The following is an 18021-nucleotide window of genomic DNA, read 5'->3' as shown; positions in this document are numbered from 1 at the left end:
TTGCATGTATCGCGGGCCGGGACATGCTGAGAGGCACTGAACGATGCTGCCTTTTTTCCACAGCAGCAGGGCAGCTGTTTGCCTGCTGAGCACTTACAAAGCGCCAGGACCTATGCCAGGTGGGCTGTGTAAATTATCTCATGTGATCCCCACAATCACCCCGAAGGGAAATAACTTACCCAAGATCACTCTGCTAGGAGGGGGCAAGGCAGGGATCCAAAAAAATACCTTCACCAAAGGACACAAGCACCCATAGGAAGGAAACAGCTATTTCCATAACTGGCCACACTGACCAAGGGACTTCCGGAACAGAGCCTGGACTGTTAGTGGCATCCTGAGGACAAGAAGGGAGTTGGGTGGCAGGTCTTCTGGGTGACAGGTGGAAGCGGTGCACACAAATGTGTTCAGTTGGTGTACGTTGGTTCATTCCCTGAACGCCTACTATGTGCCAGGCAAGTGTTGAGGTTGCAAGACCCTCCTAGGACTTGCAGTCTAGTTTGGGGGGGGGGCAGACAAACAAGTAAACAACTAAATTGACAGGGCAATACCTTCGGATATTGATAAGTGCTACAAAGAAAAGAAAATAGGATGGTACAACCAACTTACACAACAGTTTGGTAATTTCTTAAAAAGCTATGTAGACACCCACCATGTGATCCAGCCGCTCCTCTCCCAAATATTTACCCAGGTAGTTGTTCCATAACCAGTCCCTGAACGAGCGAATGAATGAATGAACGAGTCTATTCTGCATGTTGGTTTCTTGGTTGAAGGTAAAAACATAAAACTTGGCTGAGACAGACGGGATTGATGAGGGACATGAAAAACCTAACTTCACTTTTCAGTTCCAAGTGTACTCAGAAAGTATGACCCCCCACAAAGCCTTGTGGAACGTGCTTTGTGGGGGGTCCACTCGTCCTTCCATAGCAGAACTCTGAGAATAGTTTCGCTTTCCTTTGTTCCTCTGGGCTCCCTTCCCACCCCAGCCAGCTGGATCTCTCCCTTCCCCCAGGCTCAGGCCCCAGCTGACGGGGATGAATGCAGTGTCACTGGGTGAGCTGCAGGGACAGTCCACAGACCCAGCCTTGTGCTCCATCCGGCTCCAGCCTGTCTTCCCCTCCTTGCCTCCATCCTTTGCATCTCAGCCTGGGCAGTATTTTCCTTGCATGTGGGCGGCTGAGCAGAGCGGCTGAATGTCAGGGTCCTGGAGCCAGACCTCCTTGGAGCCCAGCCAGTTTCCTACAACTAGCGATGTGCCCTGGGGCAAGCCCCTTACCGTCCCTTAACCTCAGTCACCTACTGTAACTCTGGATAAGAACAGTCCCTACAGCAGGGGGTTGTTGTGGGTGTTTACTCTGAGGGCTTTTCACACTGTCTGACACAAAATAAGTACTTAATAAATGTCAGCTTTAATCCTAGGAATTGTTTTGCATTTTCTCCTTACAAGGCGATCAGTCTTGTTACAGACCTACAGGCTTGGGTTAAACGCCTCTAGGATCTGGGGTGCATGGGGAGTATTTCTTAGAAGGAAACTGATAAATAATCATCTAATAACAATGCTATAATGCCCACCATTTATTGAGGAATTACTCTTTTCTAGGTACTCAGCCAACAACGATAATTAACTAATCATTAATGATAAAAATATAGCTAATCCTGAGTTAGCCTGCCAGGCGCTGTTGTACATGTTTTTCATGTATTAACAAATCCTAACAACCCTGTGGGGAAGATACTGTTTTATCTTCATTTTACAGATGAGAAAACTGAAGTACAGAGAGGTAAAGCAACTGGCCCAAGTTCAAATAGTAAGTGGACAAGGCCCGGGGACTCACACCCTTGTGGCTCCAGTCTGGAGCTGTTCCCTGTGCTCTAAATCCCAAAAAACCAAGCTAGACGTGGCCATTTGGCTGGTCTCTACAGCGCGCCAGCTTTGAGTTAGGTGGCAGGCGCTGCGCCGCGGTGCCCGGGGGCAGGAGCGCTGTATCTCCACACGCGGCATTAGATTAGGCCGGTGGGCCCCGCAAACGTCCCCACGCCCATCCAGAAAAATCCCCTCTTCGTGTCTGGAGACAGTACGTGTCTCGATATGATCTCAGGCCCCGTGTAGGCAGCTTCCCAGGTTCCCACGTGGATTCTCCCCTCCTGGAAACAAGAAGAACTTCTCAGATGGACCCTGGGGAACCTTCCCCCCAGGTGACTCTAAATGAAAGCCTTCTCTGGTCATGGGCGAAGGAGGTAGTGGGAATTGATGTTCCTGTTCTGGGGAGGTCAGCAGTCTTTGAGAGGCCAGGTGAGACAGCCTTTTCTTTCCTCAGTTCCTTCCACTCGCAGTCAAGGGGCAAACAGGATGTTGCCAGAGCCTGTCTTCTCCGCTCTTCTTCCTTCTGGAGACAGATGTGTCCTATAGGTTTTCCGCTGGCCTTCCAGCCAGATTTCTCTAAAGATTTTTTAGTATCTTGACTCAAGAGGGTGCCAACCATTGGCCTGTTGTGTACTGACAGTAACAATACCTTATATGCACTGTTCATTTGCTAAGTGCCAGACACGTGACCCTGACAACAACTCTGTCCTTGACCAAACTTTAGTTAGGCTCCTCTGAGCCCTCTCCTCGATGAGGCCTCAACCTGGCCTCTGTGTCCACCCTGTTCTTGCTGAGCCTGCAAAGCCCAGTTTAAGCAAGAATCCTGACCTTGCCCTGGCTGGTGTGGCTTCGTTGGTTAGGCATCCTCCTGTGCACCAAGAAGTTGCTGGTTTGATTCCCTTCAGGGCACATGCCCTGCTGCAGGCTTGATCCCCAGTAGGGGGTGTTCAGGGGGCAGCTAATTGATGTTTCTCTCCCTCTAAAAATCAGTAAAAATATTTAGGGTGGGGGGGAAGGAATCCTGACCTTGATATCTGATCACCTTCAGTATCTGTATCTGATCAAGTCTGTGCTCTCACCCCTGGAACTTTTGAGGCCTAAGCCCCTTGGCCTGCATTTGCAGGAATCCTGCTAGGTCAGTTAGCATGATCCCGCCTACGCTTGACATCTGTCTCCTCTTGGTATTTTCCACCCACTGACCCCTCACTCCGCTGCTTGGCTGCAAAACCCCACTTGTCCTTGCCGCGTTCCTAATTAAGCTTGGTGTCTCCCCTCCCTTGCCATATCCCTATTACAATCGTCTCGAATAAAGGCTTCCTTGCCATGTTAACAAGTGTCAAAATAATCTTTCTTTAACAAGGTGAGTTCGCTCATTTATCCTGACAAGGATGCCAGGAGGTAGGTAGGTCCTGTAACTGTCTCCACTTCCAGGGAGCAGCGAGGGCGCCCTAAGAAATGGGACGCCAGCTGTTGGCACACCTGCAGCTCGCACCTGGACGTGCCCCCGCGCCCTCCCGGCTGCAGGTGGTGCTCTCCGCCCACCTGCTGGCATAGTCACAGGCCCTACAGGGCGCCCTTTGGACAGAAACCCCGGCGTCCCCCGGAGGCGCGGGGACGGCCCGAGCCGGGAGCGGCGGCGGGAGGCGGGAGCCCCGAGGACGCGCCGGCGGCCCGACGCCGTCTCCTAGCAACCGCGCCGCGCCCACGTGACCGGCTCACGTGGCCGGGAGTTGAGCCGGGGTTGGCGCCCGGGGCCGCGGGCTGCGCGCTGGGCGGGACGGGCGAGGTTCCCGTCGGAGTTCGCAGGCCCGGACCCTCCGCGGCCGGGGCGCAGGTGCCGTCAGCCCGGGGGCGGGATGGAGCTGCCGGCCGTGAACCTGAAGGTGGCGCCGGGCGGGGCGCGGGGCGCGGGGCGCGGGGCGCCGGGCGGGTCTCCCGGGGGCGGGGCGCGGGGCGCGGGGCGCGGGGCGCCGGGCGGGTCTCCCGGGGGCGGGGGGCGTTTGCTCTTTTAAAGCGGGAGTTGAGCGGCGCGAGGGCCGGGAGTTTGGGAAAGGACGGGAGGGAGGAGAGTGTGCGGAGCGCAGGCGAGGAGGCGGGCAGACGTGTCTCGGCGGGGAGCGGGGTTCAGAAAGGGGTCCCCCGGGGCCGGCCCGATGGAACTGGGGGCGGGCGGGAGGGAGGGAAGGGCCGCCCCTTCCCGGAGCGCCCGGCCCCGGGGGCCGCTTTGGCCTGCGCGCCCCGAATTCCCCTGGGGAGCTGGGAGGGCGCGGGGCCGGCCTCGCCCGGAGCCCCAAGGCGGGGTGGGGCGGGGCACCCCACCTCCACGGGGGGGCGGGGAGGCCACACCTTTTACCTGGCCTCCCAGCAGCGCCTGGTAGCCCCGTTTGTTTGCAAAATCAGGCCAAGAGAATTAGATTTCCCAGGCAAGTAGTTTTTCCAAAATAGGGAAACCCAGCGCCCTTATTTCTAAGAAACACGAACTCCAAGGAGAAGTTGCTTAAAAGCAGAAAACCCCAACTCTGCGCCCTTAAGAAAACACTGCCCGGGTTCCTGGGGTGTCTTCATTTCCTCGGCTGTTCTTTCTCTCCCCGCCCCCGCCCGCTGTGCTGCTTGGTCTCCTTTGCGACACAGGGGCCGAGCCTGTAGCTTTGGTCAGGAGGCTGTGGACCTTGGACCAAAACTGCCATTTGGGGCTCTGTGCGGCCTCCTTGGAGACTGGAGTCAGGAATACGCACAAGTGACAAAGCGCTTAGCAGCCAGGGGGTGTCTGGTACTAAAGGAACCCCAGTGATAAATGACTAGAAAACAACGCAGGAGGCCTGTGCAGCGATGGGCTTCCTAGTCACCGTGGCCTGGGCAAACCTCCCTGAAGCTGCCGGTCAGCAGCTGCCTGGGGAGGTGGCTGGAGCAGGGGGGTGGACTTGGGGTCCTGTGTTAGCTGGGAAGAAATTTACATGCGGGCAGCTGAGGTTCGTGGGTATCCATACTCAGTCTCTTTCAGACAGTGTGGGGTTAACGCCACCCGCCTTTTCTCTGACTAGAGATTTGCCTAAAATAATGCTGAGAGAAAAGCAAGTGATGGGCAGAGGTGCAGGAATTGAAAGGGGCATCTGTGATGTGCCAGGTTATTTAATCGCAGCAACCTTCCGAGAAAGCTGATACCATCGGCTCTTTACGGATGAACACACTTCGGCTGAGATCCAGTAAATAACTTGCCGAGGTCCCACAGGGATTAGGTGGCAGAGTCAGGATCTGAGCCCACAGGGTCAGACTTCAAAGCCGTCCTTTCCTGCCCACCAGTTAGTTAGGGGCTGACTTCTGCCTTGACAGTCTGTGTCTGTCAGGAGGAAGGACTTGGTCTGCTTGTGGCTTTTTTTGAGCAACTTTATGGGCCTGACAGCCCAGCACCGCCCCACGTGTGGGCTGTGCTGGCTTTTGGTGAAACTGCTGGTCCTTCCCTTGACTTGTGAAATAATATCCAGCCTCTAAGGGTCCTTAGCTGCTACTAGTCAGAGACAAGTAAGTGTTGGGAGGCCCCGAGGGACTAGGGTTGTCAGGTAACACACAGGCCATCCAGCTGAATTTGAATTCCAGATCAACAATGCATAATTTTTTAGCATAAGTATATTCCATGCAATATTTGGGACATACTAACAAAATAGTCATGCTCTGAAATTAAAAATTCACTGGGTGTTTTGTGTTTTTGTTGTTAAATCTGGCTGCCTTGTGGAGGGCAGCTGTTGATTCCTGGTTCACCGGCACTTAGCTGGGATATTTGGAGATCAGGGCCCAGAGGGAGCTGGGAAATGTGCCCCTGTGTCCCTGCACTCCCTCATTGGCTGAATGCCTGCTTGTGCCCAGCCAGAGTGGGTAGTGTGCCAAATAAGAAGAAACAACTGCCCCAGGCCCTTTGCACAAAGGGCAGTCCCTAAGTCCTGAGCTAGAGGAATGACATTGTGACAAGCTTAGAAAGGACTAGGCTTGGGTCCGTGAGGCCTTGTCGAAAGGCCCTTGGGAAGGGGTGGGGGGTAGAGTAGCATTAGGATTAAGAACTAAGGAGGACAGCTGGTCATCAAGGGCTGCCTACCTGAGCCAGGCTCAGATCCATATATTTGGCTCCAGTGCTCATGCAGTTAACCGCTGCCTGGTTCTGTCTCCCCTTTAGGGCAGCCCTGACTGGTGTCCCTTAGCTTCAACCACCCTCGGGGATCTCACTACCTCACTTAACAGGTCATGTTTGCATGGGACTGGTAGGAATGTATTCCATAGATTGATCTGTATGTTGATCTGAGCTTTGTCCACCACCTATCTGAAAAGTTCTCCACTCCTGCCCCAATCCCCATGGGCTCTAGTGGCAGACAGAGGGTCTAAGTCTAGGTCCACATGACCCCTTGGTTTCCCCTTAGCCTTCCCCTCTCCAGGTTAAACCTCACTTCCATCTGCCCGCCCCCTGCTCTTCTAGATCCTGACAGTGTCATGCAGGCCTTGGGGCCAACCTGCATTCAAGACCAGGCTTTGCTACTTATTAACTGTGTGACCTTGGGCAGGCTTCTTAACCTCTCTGAATATCAGTTTCCTCACTGTAAAAAGAGGACAGAAATAAACTCTGTCTTCCAGGGTGATAAGAGGAGGGTCCAGTGGTCCAGGAGGTGGTGTAGCATTATGTTTTTATTGGCATGAGAACTCGAACTTATAAACCGATTCTGAGATTTGCATCTGGGCTCTCTTGTTTATGAGTGTTATGTTTTGGGCCAGGTTACTTAATTTCTCACAGCCTCAGTTTCTTCATAAGTAAAACGGGATTGATACTCTCCCATATATTTGCAAGGGTGACAGGGGTTAAGTGTTCGGGGCAGTGTAGACACATGGCAGGCACACCCTCCTCAGCAGCAGGGGCTGTGCTTGTTAATGCTGTGCCTGTCGGGCACAGACACTTCGGCTTGTTCAGTGGATACATCGAGAACCGTGCAGATGCCTGTCTCTGGAAAAGAGCTGGGCAGCCTCCTAGGCCGAGCACTACATGAAGAGTCTTTCTTTCCTCTTGCCCAGCCTGCAGAGGTCTGGCTCTCCAGGCACATTCTCGGATCCCAATCCCTCCCTCCGCGTTAGCTGAGCCCTACCTGAGAATCCCAGGTGCCCCCTTGGTGACCGGAAACCTCCCCGGAGCCAGCAGACAGTCCTGGGCTGAGATGAGTCACTGTTCCGGTGCTGTGGGGAAGGGCAGGGCCGGTTTGGCCAGGTTTCTTGTTGGAGCTTTCCTGAGCATAGGGCTGGTTGCGTGTGCCCTCCCATTACAAAGATGGGAAACTGAGGAAGAGGGGGCTTAGTCTTCAGTGGATTTCTTTTCCCAGGGGCTTAAGAGAAGTGATCAGATAGTGCTAAATTTCTTGAATATTTATAAAACAAAAGTGATGTCACATGGAGGGGACTGTGTGTCTTTTGAGGACCTGCAACATTTCCAGGTTATGCTCTTTCCTTCCCCAAAGAGATGGCGCAGTTTTAAACCTTAGCCAGGTCCCTCCATCTTGCAGGCCTCTCCGCCTCTAGGAAAAATCTTTGTCTCACAGGTAATACAGAGTGCCTTCCCCACACGCTTCCCCGAGAATCAGCTGCCCTCCCTGCCTCTCAGCCTTTCCTCCAACCATAGTAAAGCCGGGCTCTGCAGGGCCATTTGTTGAAGACCTACTGTGTGCACAGGCTAGATGTGAGAGCCAGAGCACTGGGAAATGAAGACCGGTTCTGCCACAGAAGCCAAGAGTGGGAAGGGTCAGGTGTTGATTTTCAGGGGGAAGGTGGTGTGAGCTGCCTCCCCTGACATCACTTTTGTTTTATAAATATTCAAGAAATTTAGCACTATCTGATCACTTCTCTTAAGCCCCTGGGAAAAGAAATCCACTGCCTCCCCTGTGCCTGCTCCTCTCAGTCTGAAAGCCAGATACCAGGGCCACCGTGGCTGGCCCCACTGTGTGGCCGTTGGCAGATCCCTCTCCTCTGTGGGCAGGGGTTGGCTCTTAAGATAAAGATCAGCCCTGCCCAGCCCACCCCAGCTTCCTGCCCCACCCCCACTGTCCTCTAATCTTCTCCAGTCGCCTTGGCTTCCCAGTTCCCTTTCAATGACCAGTAGTGGAGACCAGTTCCAGTCAAGGGGGCTGTTACTTTAAGGGCATAATTGGCAATAAAAAGGGCAGAATATTATAGAAATCTAGAAAAAAGCCGGAGGGTTTTTCCCCCTTAACAAAAATCATACTGAGCTGCTTCTTTGCAGAAGAGCCTCCTGTGGCTTCCCTCAGCGCACTCAGGAGGAAATCCACGCTCCTTACCGAGGCCCTCAAGGCCCCTGCCACCCAGCTGCGCCCCGCTCCTGCCCTGCACAGCACCCCAGCTCCTGTGTCCCAAGAAATCACCCTCTTAGAGCTCCCTGCTCCCCCGCTGGCCATTTCCCATCAAGGCCTCCTCCATTCTAGAGCAGACTCCTGGTTCCCCAAAGGAGCCTCCAGCCTTCGGGAGCAGGAAGCAGTGTGGGTGTCAGCTGCCCCAAGGGGATAGGGAGGGTGATGTGGCAGTGTCCCCTGGCCTGGCCTCCTCCCCCACTGCCGGTCCATTCACCCTTGCTGATGTTGCTTTTCAGCAAATGTGTGTAGCCTCTTAGGTGCTAGGCAGGGACCTCCTGTGTTTTCTGGCTCCAAAAGCTTCCCCACCCCCTGCCCCATAGTGGTCATATTCACAGACACCCCCCCCTTCCCCCCGCTTTGTGCCACAGATGATCATCCTGGTGCACTGGCTGCTGACCACCTGGTAAGTGACGAGGTAAAGGGGAGCTGTGTCACCTGAGGCTCCCACAGGGCTCCTTAGGCCATGAGAAAGAGTCTATTTTATTTCAAGTGGGACAGAAAGCTATTGGAGGACTTTTAGGAGAGGAGTGATATCACCAGATTAACATTACTGGTGGCTATATAGAGAACAACCTGGAGGGGGCAGGAGTGGAAGGAAGGAGACCAATGGGGAGGCTGGCTGGAGAGGATGGGGGTTCAGACCTGAAGGGATTCATTTGGGAAGCAGAGCCAGTGGGATTTGCTGACATTCCTGGCTCACAGCTGGGCAACAAGTGGCCTGGCAGACTGTGGCTTCTTCTCAGGGGGTCCCTGAGATCCTGGAGCTCGAGGGAGGTGACCTGTGGGAGGGGTGGGTACCTGTGGGGCAGTCACCTGCTAACCTGACTCAGGTGCATCTTCTCGCAGGGGCTGCCTCACATTCGGGGGCCCCTATGCCTGGGCCAACTTCACCATCCTGGCCTTGGGCGTGTGGGCCGTCGCTCAGCGGGATTCCATTGACGCCATAAGCATGGTGAGCTGGGGAGCAGCGAGGGGCCCTGGCTTCAGCGTGACCCGTGGCCCCTGCTCTGTCTTCTTCTCGCCTGTCCCAATCTTCTGTCTGTTCCTCGTGCCTGTTTTCCGTTTTCTGAAGCCTTGCAGATAAGCCTGCCCAGGCTGTGTTCGCTGGCCTGGCCTGCTCCTCTGCTCGCCTGGCCCAGAGAGCCTGGAGTCTGCTCGCTGTCTTTCCACAGAAAGGCCTAGGGCGGGGTCCCATCAGTGCCCCAGATTGGCCACTCCTCGAGCGCAGTGGAGCATGTACTCAATAACCCCCAACCCCCAGGACCCTCTTTTAGGAGGGAGGGATTTGGCTGGGATACCCTCAAAGAGGGAACTCCACTACTGTGTGAGGTCAGAGTGGATACAGTCCAGCCAAGCTCTCCTATGGGGCGGGGAAGGGGAGGGTGTCCCAACACCCACTAAGCCCTGGAGGGTGGTGGCTGGGGCCTCTCAGGATGACCGAGAAGGGATTTCCTTGGTGATGGAGACAGAGGGGGGGAACTCGGAGGTACCTTCCATCTCGGAGCTTCTAGAACCAAGTCTTGTGCCTTGTCATGGCCTCAAGGCCGACAGGAGGTGAGTGGGAGCTCTGGTGGATCTGGCAGGCTGGGTCTGCACCTCAGGGCCCCCAAGCCCCTGCTCCAGCCCTGCAGTCCCGTCGGGCATCTCACCCACAGGGCCCTGCCTACCTGCTGGATCTGTTTTCCAGCAAACCCTAGGGACACAGCAGGGCTCGAATGCAGCTTCTGGTCTGGTATATGCAGTGGGGAGTGACAGGGGCGCGACAGGGAGGCAGTGTGCTCATGAACTCCGATGACGTGTCACACCTGGGCCCTGTGCTGGCCTGTCTCGCAGTTTCTGGGTGGCTTGGCGGCCACCATCCTCCTGGACATCATCCACATCAGCATCTTCTACCCGCGGGTCAGCCTCACGGACACGGCGCGCTTCGGTGCCGGCATGGCCATCCTCAGCCTGCTCCTCAAGCCGGCCTCCTGCTGCCTGGTCTACCACATGTACCGGGAGCGCGGGGGTGAGCTCGTGCTGCACGCCGGTGAGCCCCCCAGCCAGCTGCCCACCCTTTCCCCAGCCAGCTGACCGCACGGCCGTCTCCCCACATCTCCGCCTCCACCTTGCCTCACCCACAGCCCTCCCCCGGTCCTGGTGAGCGTGCACCAGGAAGCAGGGCTAGAAGGTGTGCCTGCTCCTGGCCCCTGCTGCAGGAGCTCTGTGGGCCCCCAGCTGGCCCACCCTGGTGTGACTTTTCCCCGACATCAGGCTGTAAGCAGAGTTGGGGGCAGCAACAGCCCCCCTCTGAGCTCAAGCACTGCCTGCAGCTGGGGGTGTGATCCAGTCCCACAGGCAGCTCTGGGCAGTCTGCACCCTGAGGCTGGAAGGCACCTGCAGGGCCACCCTCTCTCAGTTCCCACCAACCCATCCATAGGACAGCCCCCCGTTGCCTCCTGGGGTCTGGCTGGCCAAGGGGGAGATGGTGTCGGCATGAGCCAGGGATCCTCAGCCACAGACAGCGCTGAGCTGTAGGTGCTGACCCTGCGGCCGGCCCTCTCGCCTTAACCCAGCCCTCGCCGCCCTGCGAGCTGTACCCCTTCTCGTGGTGGCTGAGACATTTTCCTGCTCTCTCCCACCCATCTTCTCATCTCCCCTCCCTCCTCTCTCTCTCTCAGAAAGAAGTGGGGAGAGAGGTAGGTATAGTTTCCTACCTTTCACTCCTGCGAAGAGGCCCAGGGTGACCTGTGACCCCCACCTGGGGGAGCAGTGGGGCCAAGGGCAGGAGTGGCCTAGGGGCACCCACCTTGATCTACCTCAGCACTGCCTGGCCTGCCCTGGGGTGAGGGGGAACCAGTAACATTCTTCCCATTGGACAGATGGGGAAACTGAGGCCCAGGACCCTTGGGATTTGTTCAGGATCATAGGACAAATGAGCGGAGTAGGGATGGGAGTTCAGAGTGGGCACTAAGAGCCCTGCCGCCTGCCCTGCACCCCAGCCCCAGCTCTCTGGGCTCTGCAGCTGCCAGGCTCGGGGCCCTTTGGACAGAGCAGTAATGCTCAGCCGGGGTGCCGCAAGGGTGTTTAAAACATGCAGTACTTAACTATTTAGTCAGGAGCACTGACCTGTTTTCCCTTAGATTGTCAAATTTAAAAATGACAACAGCCAACACAGCTGTTCCATGTGAGTGAATCAAAATTATACCTTTTTTTGGTCAGATCAGCAAAAAATATATATTTTTTGGTGTGTCACAGAATTTTAGTAATTAGTTTATGTGCCACAAGATGAACAAGGCTGAAAAGCGCTGGGATAGAGTAACACAGTGTCCGTCCTGCCTGGGCCAGCAGCTGAAGTAACAGTGTCCGTCCTGCCTGGGCCAGCAGCGAAGGGGAACGTGGGCCCAGGGCCAGATGCCCTCAGGCGAGGTTCCTGTGCGCACTGCTTCAGGAAGCACTGAGGCATGGTGGCCAGGGGCCCTGGCTGTGGGGCCACACTGCTTACCTTTGAATCCTAGTCCTCAGCTTTGAGCTGTGTAATCTCAGGCAAGTCAGTTCATTTCTTTGACCCTCAGTTTCCTCATCTATAAAGTAGGGACAATAGAAATACCTGCTCCGTAGGGTTATGGGAGGATCCCATGAACAATACCTGTTGTGAAAGGCATGCTGCCTGGGGCTATGGCCGCCCACTGTCCGGGTGCCAGGATGCCAGCTCTGGCCTGCCTGGTGGGGGTGGAGTGGGCCTCGGTTTGGACTCAGCGGAATGTCCTGAGCCTTCACCCTTCATTTTTCCTTTCTCTTCATGTCCCCACCCACTAGGTTTTCTTGGACCATCACAGGAGCGCAGTGCCTACCAGACGATTGACTCACCAGAGGTCCCTGCAGGCCTTTATGCCAGCCAGGAGGGCAAGGGTTATACCCCCCAAGGGTACTGAAACCAGCCCCACTGCCCTGGCCCGGCTCAAGGGCCGGAATGACAGACTGTAGGGGAGGGTCTGCAGGGCCTTCCTTGTGCCCTGGACACTGTTCTTGGGCTGCACCTGACCCCCTTTCTTGGACCTAATGTGGGATGTGTCCCCCTGTTCCCCATCTCAGGTGTTGCCTGAGTGCACCTGTGCATACACCTGTCCCAAGCTCCGGAGGCCCTCCCTCCCTTCCAGGTACCCCCTGGTCCCAGGCTGGGAACCGTGGTCACTTTATTCACCTCTGCCTTAGCTGCTCCGTGCAGGCCTCAGGCCAGGCTACTCCTGAACCTGGCAGAGTCCAGCCTCTAAGGGCCAGTGATGCCCCTGCCCTGGGCCTCTCGCAGTTGTCAGGCCCTCCCGCAGAGGGGCACAGGGTAATGTCCTGGTACTTCTCACTACCTGATCACTTGGTCCTGGGAACCCCGGGGCTGGAGGCAGGAGGTGTCGGCTACACTTGAGACCCACCATACTCCTCAGCTGCCCTTCTCAGAGGCATAGCATTAAAGTTTGGGGAATTGTGTAGCTGGGTGTGTGTTGAGCCATGTTTAATATCCCAGCTGGGGTGGGCCGTCCCTTCCTGGGAAGGTTTCTTCTGCAAAACCCCAGGGCTCCTGGGCTGAGCTGCCTGCTCTGCTGTTGCAGGAGGCAGGGGCTCATGACCAGCTGGGCCTGTGTTCGGTGTGGCACATGGATGTCTGTTTCTCTGAATCAGATGACTCAGGTAATGATTTTAGCCTTGCTCTGCCATGGGCTGGCTGTGTGCCCTTGGGCCACTTAGCCTCCCTGACCTCAGTGTCTCTGGGCGAAGACCAATGTTTGCCAGAGGGTGACAATGCAAATGAAACATGAAGTGCCCAGGCTACCCAAGATGACAGCTACGTTGTTGGGGTTGCTCCTCGAGCCTGTGATGATACTGGGTCAGGAGGTGACAGGTGACTTCTTCCTAGCTGACTCCAGGTCTTGGCCTTAGAGCTAACCAGAACTGATACCTGTCCAGAAGCTCAGAGGGTCCCTTGGCCAGGGCCCCCACCCCACTGACTGGGATGGACATTGACCATGGGGCCCCAGGTGTCTGGCCCGTCCTGGCCTGTCCCCAGTATGAAGAGGTCAAGGCCTAGTGCACAGCCCCTGCCATTCTGTGTCTGCATCCGTCAAGGAGGCCAAGCACCTGGCAGTGCTGGTGCTCTAGGGGTGAACTCTGTGCCTATTCTGGGAGCAGACACTCAGAGTCCTCTGTTGGGAGGCCAGAGCCCTGGAGGAAGGGAACACGGCCTCGGAAGGGACTCACGCTCTGGGGCCAAGGGATGCCAAGTGCCGCAGCTGCGACAAAAAGGAAATGGCCTCACCGTCAGAAAGGGACAAACAAGCTGTGGTACCTTCACTCTACTGAATCCTGTGCGGCAGTTAAGTGAATCAACCAGACCTTTTTCTCTTGACATTGGTCCCCCCAAATGTGAAAAAACACTGCAGAATGGCAGTCTATGATAGGACAACCTTACTGTGAATTTTTAAACCTTACAGCAATACCTATGTTATTTTTGAGTGTAGATGCGGTAAAATGTAAAAGTGAGAACGAGAAGGACACATGTCAAGTTTATGATTGTGGTGGCCTTGGGTGGGGGAGGGGTGTGTTTCCCTAGGTGGTCCTTATTTCACAGCTGGGAACACATCCAGAAAAAGACTTAAAAAAGATCTTTTTTAAAAGACTTCTTTAAACAGACCTTTTAAAAAAAGAAAGGTTAATGTCAGAAGGTCCAACATCAATATAGTCAGTTCCTGCCAGGGACCATGGGAGAGGAGCACCACTGAAAAGAAAGATGGCAAAGAATTTTCCGAGATAGAACACCAAAGCTCAGATTCTGGAAGCCAAATAATCACCAAACAGAATGAAGAAGAAACCCCTGCTTACAGTCCTCATCATGGGACTTGGTTCACTCACTGCTGTACTTTCAGTCCCTGGAACAGTGCCCGCACCCCTCAAGTGCTTTATAGCAGGGGGAGAATGAATGGATGAAGGAAAACTGCAGAACACCAGCCACAAACATTAAGATCCCCAAAGCAGCCAGGTAGAAAAGATACCATCCTAAAAGGAATGAGTTACACCAGCAACTAATGACTTAATAGCAGCCACAACAGACGTCAGAAGACAGGAATGTTATCTTCAAAGTAGTGATAAAAATAACCACCCAAAGTTGTGTGCTAGGGATTATCTCTCAGGGATTTGGGTGAAATAAGGACACTCCGAGAAATGACAAGAGTTTATCACCCACAGACCTTCAAGACAGAAACAGCTAAAGAATGTTTTTGTGGAAGGACATTTTTCCATAAGGAAAATGTGACAAGCATGAAGGAAATCATAAACATGGTTTAGTGTTCATGACAATAATACGTTTCAGGAGGAGTTGACCAGACACAGTGTTGTAGTCTTTTTTTTTGTCCAGAAAGAAGGTAAATACTGGATTAACTTTAGACTTTGTCAAATAGTACATATTAAAGTGTCTTGGATTACCACTGAAAAAATAGAAATAGATTGTGTGAGTTCCAAGCCAGTTGGGGGGGGGGGCACGAATGAGCAAAAACAAGAAAGGAGGAAAAAAAGAAACACGAAGTTTGACCATTAGCAAGCACAAAAATAAAGTGGTTTGTATAAATGTGTCATAATCATACACTTGTAAATAGTTTTTTAAAAATCCAGCCATACTGTGCTCATAAGAGACACCTAAAATATAGGGACACAGCAAGGCTGAAAGTGAAAGGATGCAAAAGTTAAACCAGGCAAGTAGCCGCAGTAGAGCTGGTGTAGCTGATTTAGTATCAGACCAACTCTAAGGCAAAAGAATTGCTGGAGCCTGGCCAGTGTTGCCCAGTGGTCGAGCAACGACCAATGAGCCTGGAGGTGGCGGTTCCTCCCGGGGTCAGGGCACATGCGTGGGTTTCCACTCTATCCCCAGGCGGGGGCGTGAAGGAGGCAGCCAGTCCGTGATTCCCACCCTTGATATTTCTCTCTCTGAAATCAGTGAGAACCTTTAAAAAAAAAAAGTCTTGCTGGGGACAAAGATGGAACCAAGAATACCAGCAGGTTCAACCCGGCAGGTTTAGGAGGTGACGTGAGATGCACAGGCTTAAGGAAGCGATAATAGTCACCCCCTCTTTTAAGAATTGCTTTAGGGTTTGGAAGGCGGCCGGCACTGGCTACACAGCCCGAGGGCGGCAGCAGAGTGGGCGTCGCCACCCCCCCTTTACAGACGCGGAGCCCGAGGTTCGGGCAGTTAGGGACCTGAGGTCACCAGGCGGCAGAGCCCGGCTCGGTCGGGGCTTCCGACTCCCGGCCCCGTGCCCTTCCCCGCAGCGGGGCTCAGAAAGGAGAAAGGACGGCCCCGCTCGGGCTAGGAGAGGGCGGGCGGGCGGGCGCGGGGGGACCCCAGGGGCGCGCTGCGCGGGGGCAGTGCGCGGGCCGAGAGGCGGGGCGGGGCGCGCTGCAGCCCCACGCGGGCCTGTCTTGCGCGCGGCCCCGACACACGGGGCGGAGCGGGGCGGAGACAGAGCCCCGGGGCGCAGCGCCGCGCATGCTCGCGGCCGCCCCCGGCCACGCCCTCGGCCCACGCGCGTGCCGGCGGCGTCGGGGCGCCCCGAGCACCCCAGAGGCGGCCGCGGGGCGGCGGGCGGGCGCTCGGCAACGGCGGCCCCGCCTGCGTGCTCGGCTCGTTACCCCCGCCCGAGGGCGCCCCAGGGTCAGGCCCGGCCGCGGGAGAGCCCTCGGGGCGCGGAGGGCGGCGCGGGGCAGGAGAGCGGCCCGGGGCCTCCTGGCGTTGGGCAGGACGGGGGTGGGTGCGGGGGTGGCTCGGCGCGGACTGGGGGGGGCTCGGCGGACAGAGGGGCTGGGAGCGGGTAGAGAGCCCAGGCTGGGTGGGGAGGGGAGGGGAGGGGAGGGGATGGGGGGAGAAAGGGACGCGCGGATTGAATGGAGCTAAGGGCAGTCGCCTTTGGAAAGGCGGGGAGCGTGGCCCCTTCCGCAGCCGCTGACCTGGGACCCGATCCTTCGGGCTGCGGTGCAGATTAAACGATAGGATGCATCCCAAAGGCGGCCGGTGCCGAGCGGGGCTCATTCCTTTAACACAGTGTGGGAGCCCCGATTGTGTGCCAGGTGCCGTTCCACAGGCCGTGACTGCAGCACGGGGAAAAAGAGACAGTGGCCCATAGCCCACGGGAGGGAGAAAAGCAAACGCTGACTTCTTCAGGCCGTTAGGTGGGGCTGAGTCACGGAGAAAAATCTGGCGGGGTAAAGAGAGGAGGGAATGGGGAGGGTGCTGTGGTCCAGAGACGGCGGTCAGGGAAGGGCTCACTGTGATGTCTGCGGCAGGACCTGAAGGAGAGGAGAGGGGGAGGGTTCCAGGCAGAGGGAGCAAGTGCAAAGGCCCTGAGGTCAGAACACGCAGGGCATTTTGGAAGAACAGCGGGGGAGGCTGGGGGCGTGGAGCAGAGAGAGCAAGGGAAGAGGCGTGGGGATGAGGTTGGTGAGGTACCTGAGGGCCAGGCGACTGGGGCCGGGGCAGCAGACTTCTTTTTAAGTATACTTGGTATACAGACTTATATTGGTTATGTTGGTTTCGGGTGCACAATAGAGTGATTTGACATTTCTATACCTTACAATGTGATCAGCCCGCTAATTCTAGTGATCACCTGTCACTGTGCAAACTTGTCACAATATTAACTATATTCCCCTTTCCCTTTTCACCCATTTCCCAACCCCCCCTCCCCTTCTTAAGCAAACTTTCTAAAAGCCAGAAGGTAAATGTTTTAGGGTCTGTGGGCCACAAGGTGTCTGTTGAAACTACTCTGTCATGTAGTGAGAAAGTAGCCACAGACAAGCTGTGTCCCCGTGTCACTGCATTTACATAACAAGCAGGCTCCCTTGTGTAGGGCCTTGAAAGCCATCAGCGAGGACTGAATGGGTGGGGGGAGCCTTTGGGGCTGTTTGAGTTGAGTCAGGACGTGCTCTGATCTAAGTTCACAGGATCACTCTGGCCACTGGGGGGAGAAGAATGCAGGGTGCGGGAATGAGGGCAGGGTGGGAGCCCAGTCAGGAGGCAAGAGGGATGGTCACTTGACCTAAGGAGGTGGGGGTGGAGGTGGTGAGCAGGGCCTGGATTCTGGATCTCTGGAAGGTAGGGCAGGTGGGGTGAGGGAGTGAGACGTCAGGGTGGCTCCAGGATTGTCCCCTGAGCCAGCGGGAGGCTGAAGCTGCCATTCTCCAAGCTGCCATTCTGTCTGAAGCTGAGATCACTTGGGGTGCATGTATCAGGGGAGGGAGGAGGCCCCAGCACCTCCAATACCAAGTGCTCAGGAGGAGAGAAGGAACCAGCAGAGGAGACTGGGAAAGAGGCAGGAGGGACAGAAGCCAAGAGGTGGCGTCCTAGAGGGCTCCAAGGAGATGAGTGACCACTGTCCTGCTTCGGGCCTGAGAACTGGTCAGGGACCTGGCATCTTGGAGGTCACCTGGAGGAAAGCAGCTTTGGGGAGGGGCTGATTGCAGTGAGGTCATCAGAGCCACATGGAGGTGGGAGAGGAATTGGGATTTGGGGAGAAGAGGAGAAGTGGTCTGGGACCTGGAAGCTCAAGAGAGGGAGGGTTTTGGGTGTTTTTGCTTATTGCCTAAGTGCTGAGTGAGTAAAGAAGGGGGAAGTGTAGATGATGGGGGGAGGGGACTTCGGGAGCAAGGACAGGGCTCTGACGCATCATAGCCTGTGTCCTGCCCACCAAGCTCTGTGGCCTGGTGTGTGGCTGAGTCAGCGGTGGGGTGTGGGAAGTGTGGGTCCTTTTCCTGATT

The 18021-nt window shown here is 55.7% G+C and overlaps 1 protein-coding gene across 2 annotated transcripts; it reads left to right on the top strand.

The window, feature by feature from the left end:
* The first annotated feature begins 3699 nt into the window (after positions 1-3699).
* Positions 3700-14743, top strand: AGTRAP (angiotensin II receptor associated protein). Of its 2 annotated transcripts, none has more exons than XM_087820106.1 (5): positions 3700-3741; positions 8619-8653; positions 9097-9202; positions 10084-10258; positions 12049-14743. In XM_087820106.1, exons 1-5 carry the CDS (start codon positions 3715-3717, stop codon positions 12162-12164), a joined length of 459 nt encoding a protein of 152 aa, XP_087676232.1. In that variant the 5' UTR covers positions 3700-3714; the 3' UTR covers positions 12165-14743. The 2 variants fall into 2 exon arrangements, with proteins under 2 accessions (XP_087676232.1, XP_087676231.1); XM_087820105.1 differs by having other exon boundaries at positions 10084-10279.
* The last annotated feature ends 3278 nt before the right edge of the window (positions 14744-18021 follow it).

Source organism: Miniopterus natalensis, chromosome 9 (assembly GCF_054644295.1).
Source record: "Miniopterus natalensis isolate mMinNat1 chromosome 9, mMinNat1.hap1, whole genome shotgun sequence".
Taxonomy (NCBI): Eukaryota; Metazoa; Chordata; class Mammalia; order Chiroptera; family Miniopteridae; genus Miniopterus; species Miniopterus natalensis.
Note: the sequence above shows the minus strand (reverse complement) of the source record. Positions and strands in the feature narration are given on the sequence as shown.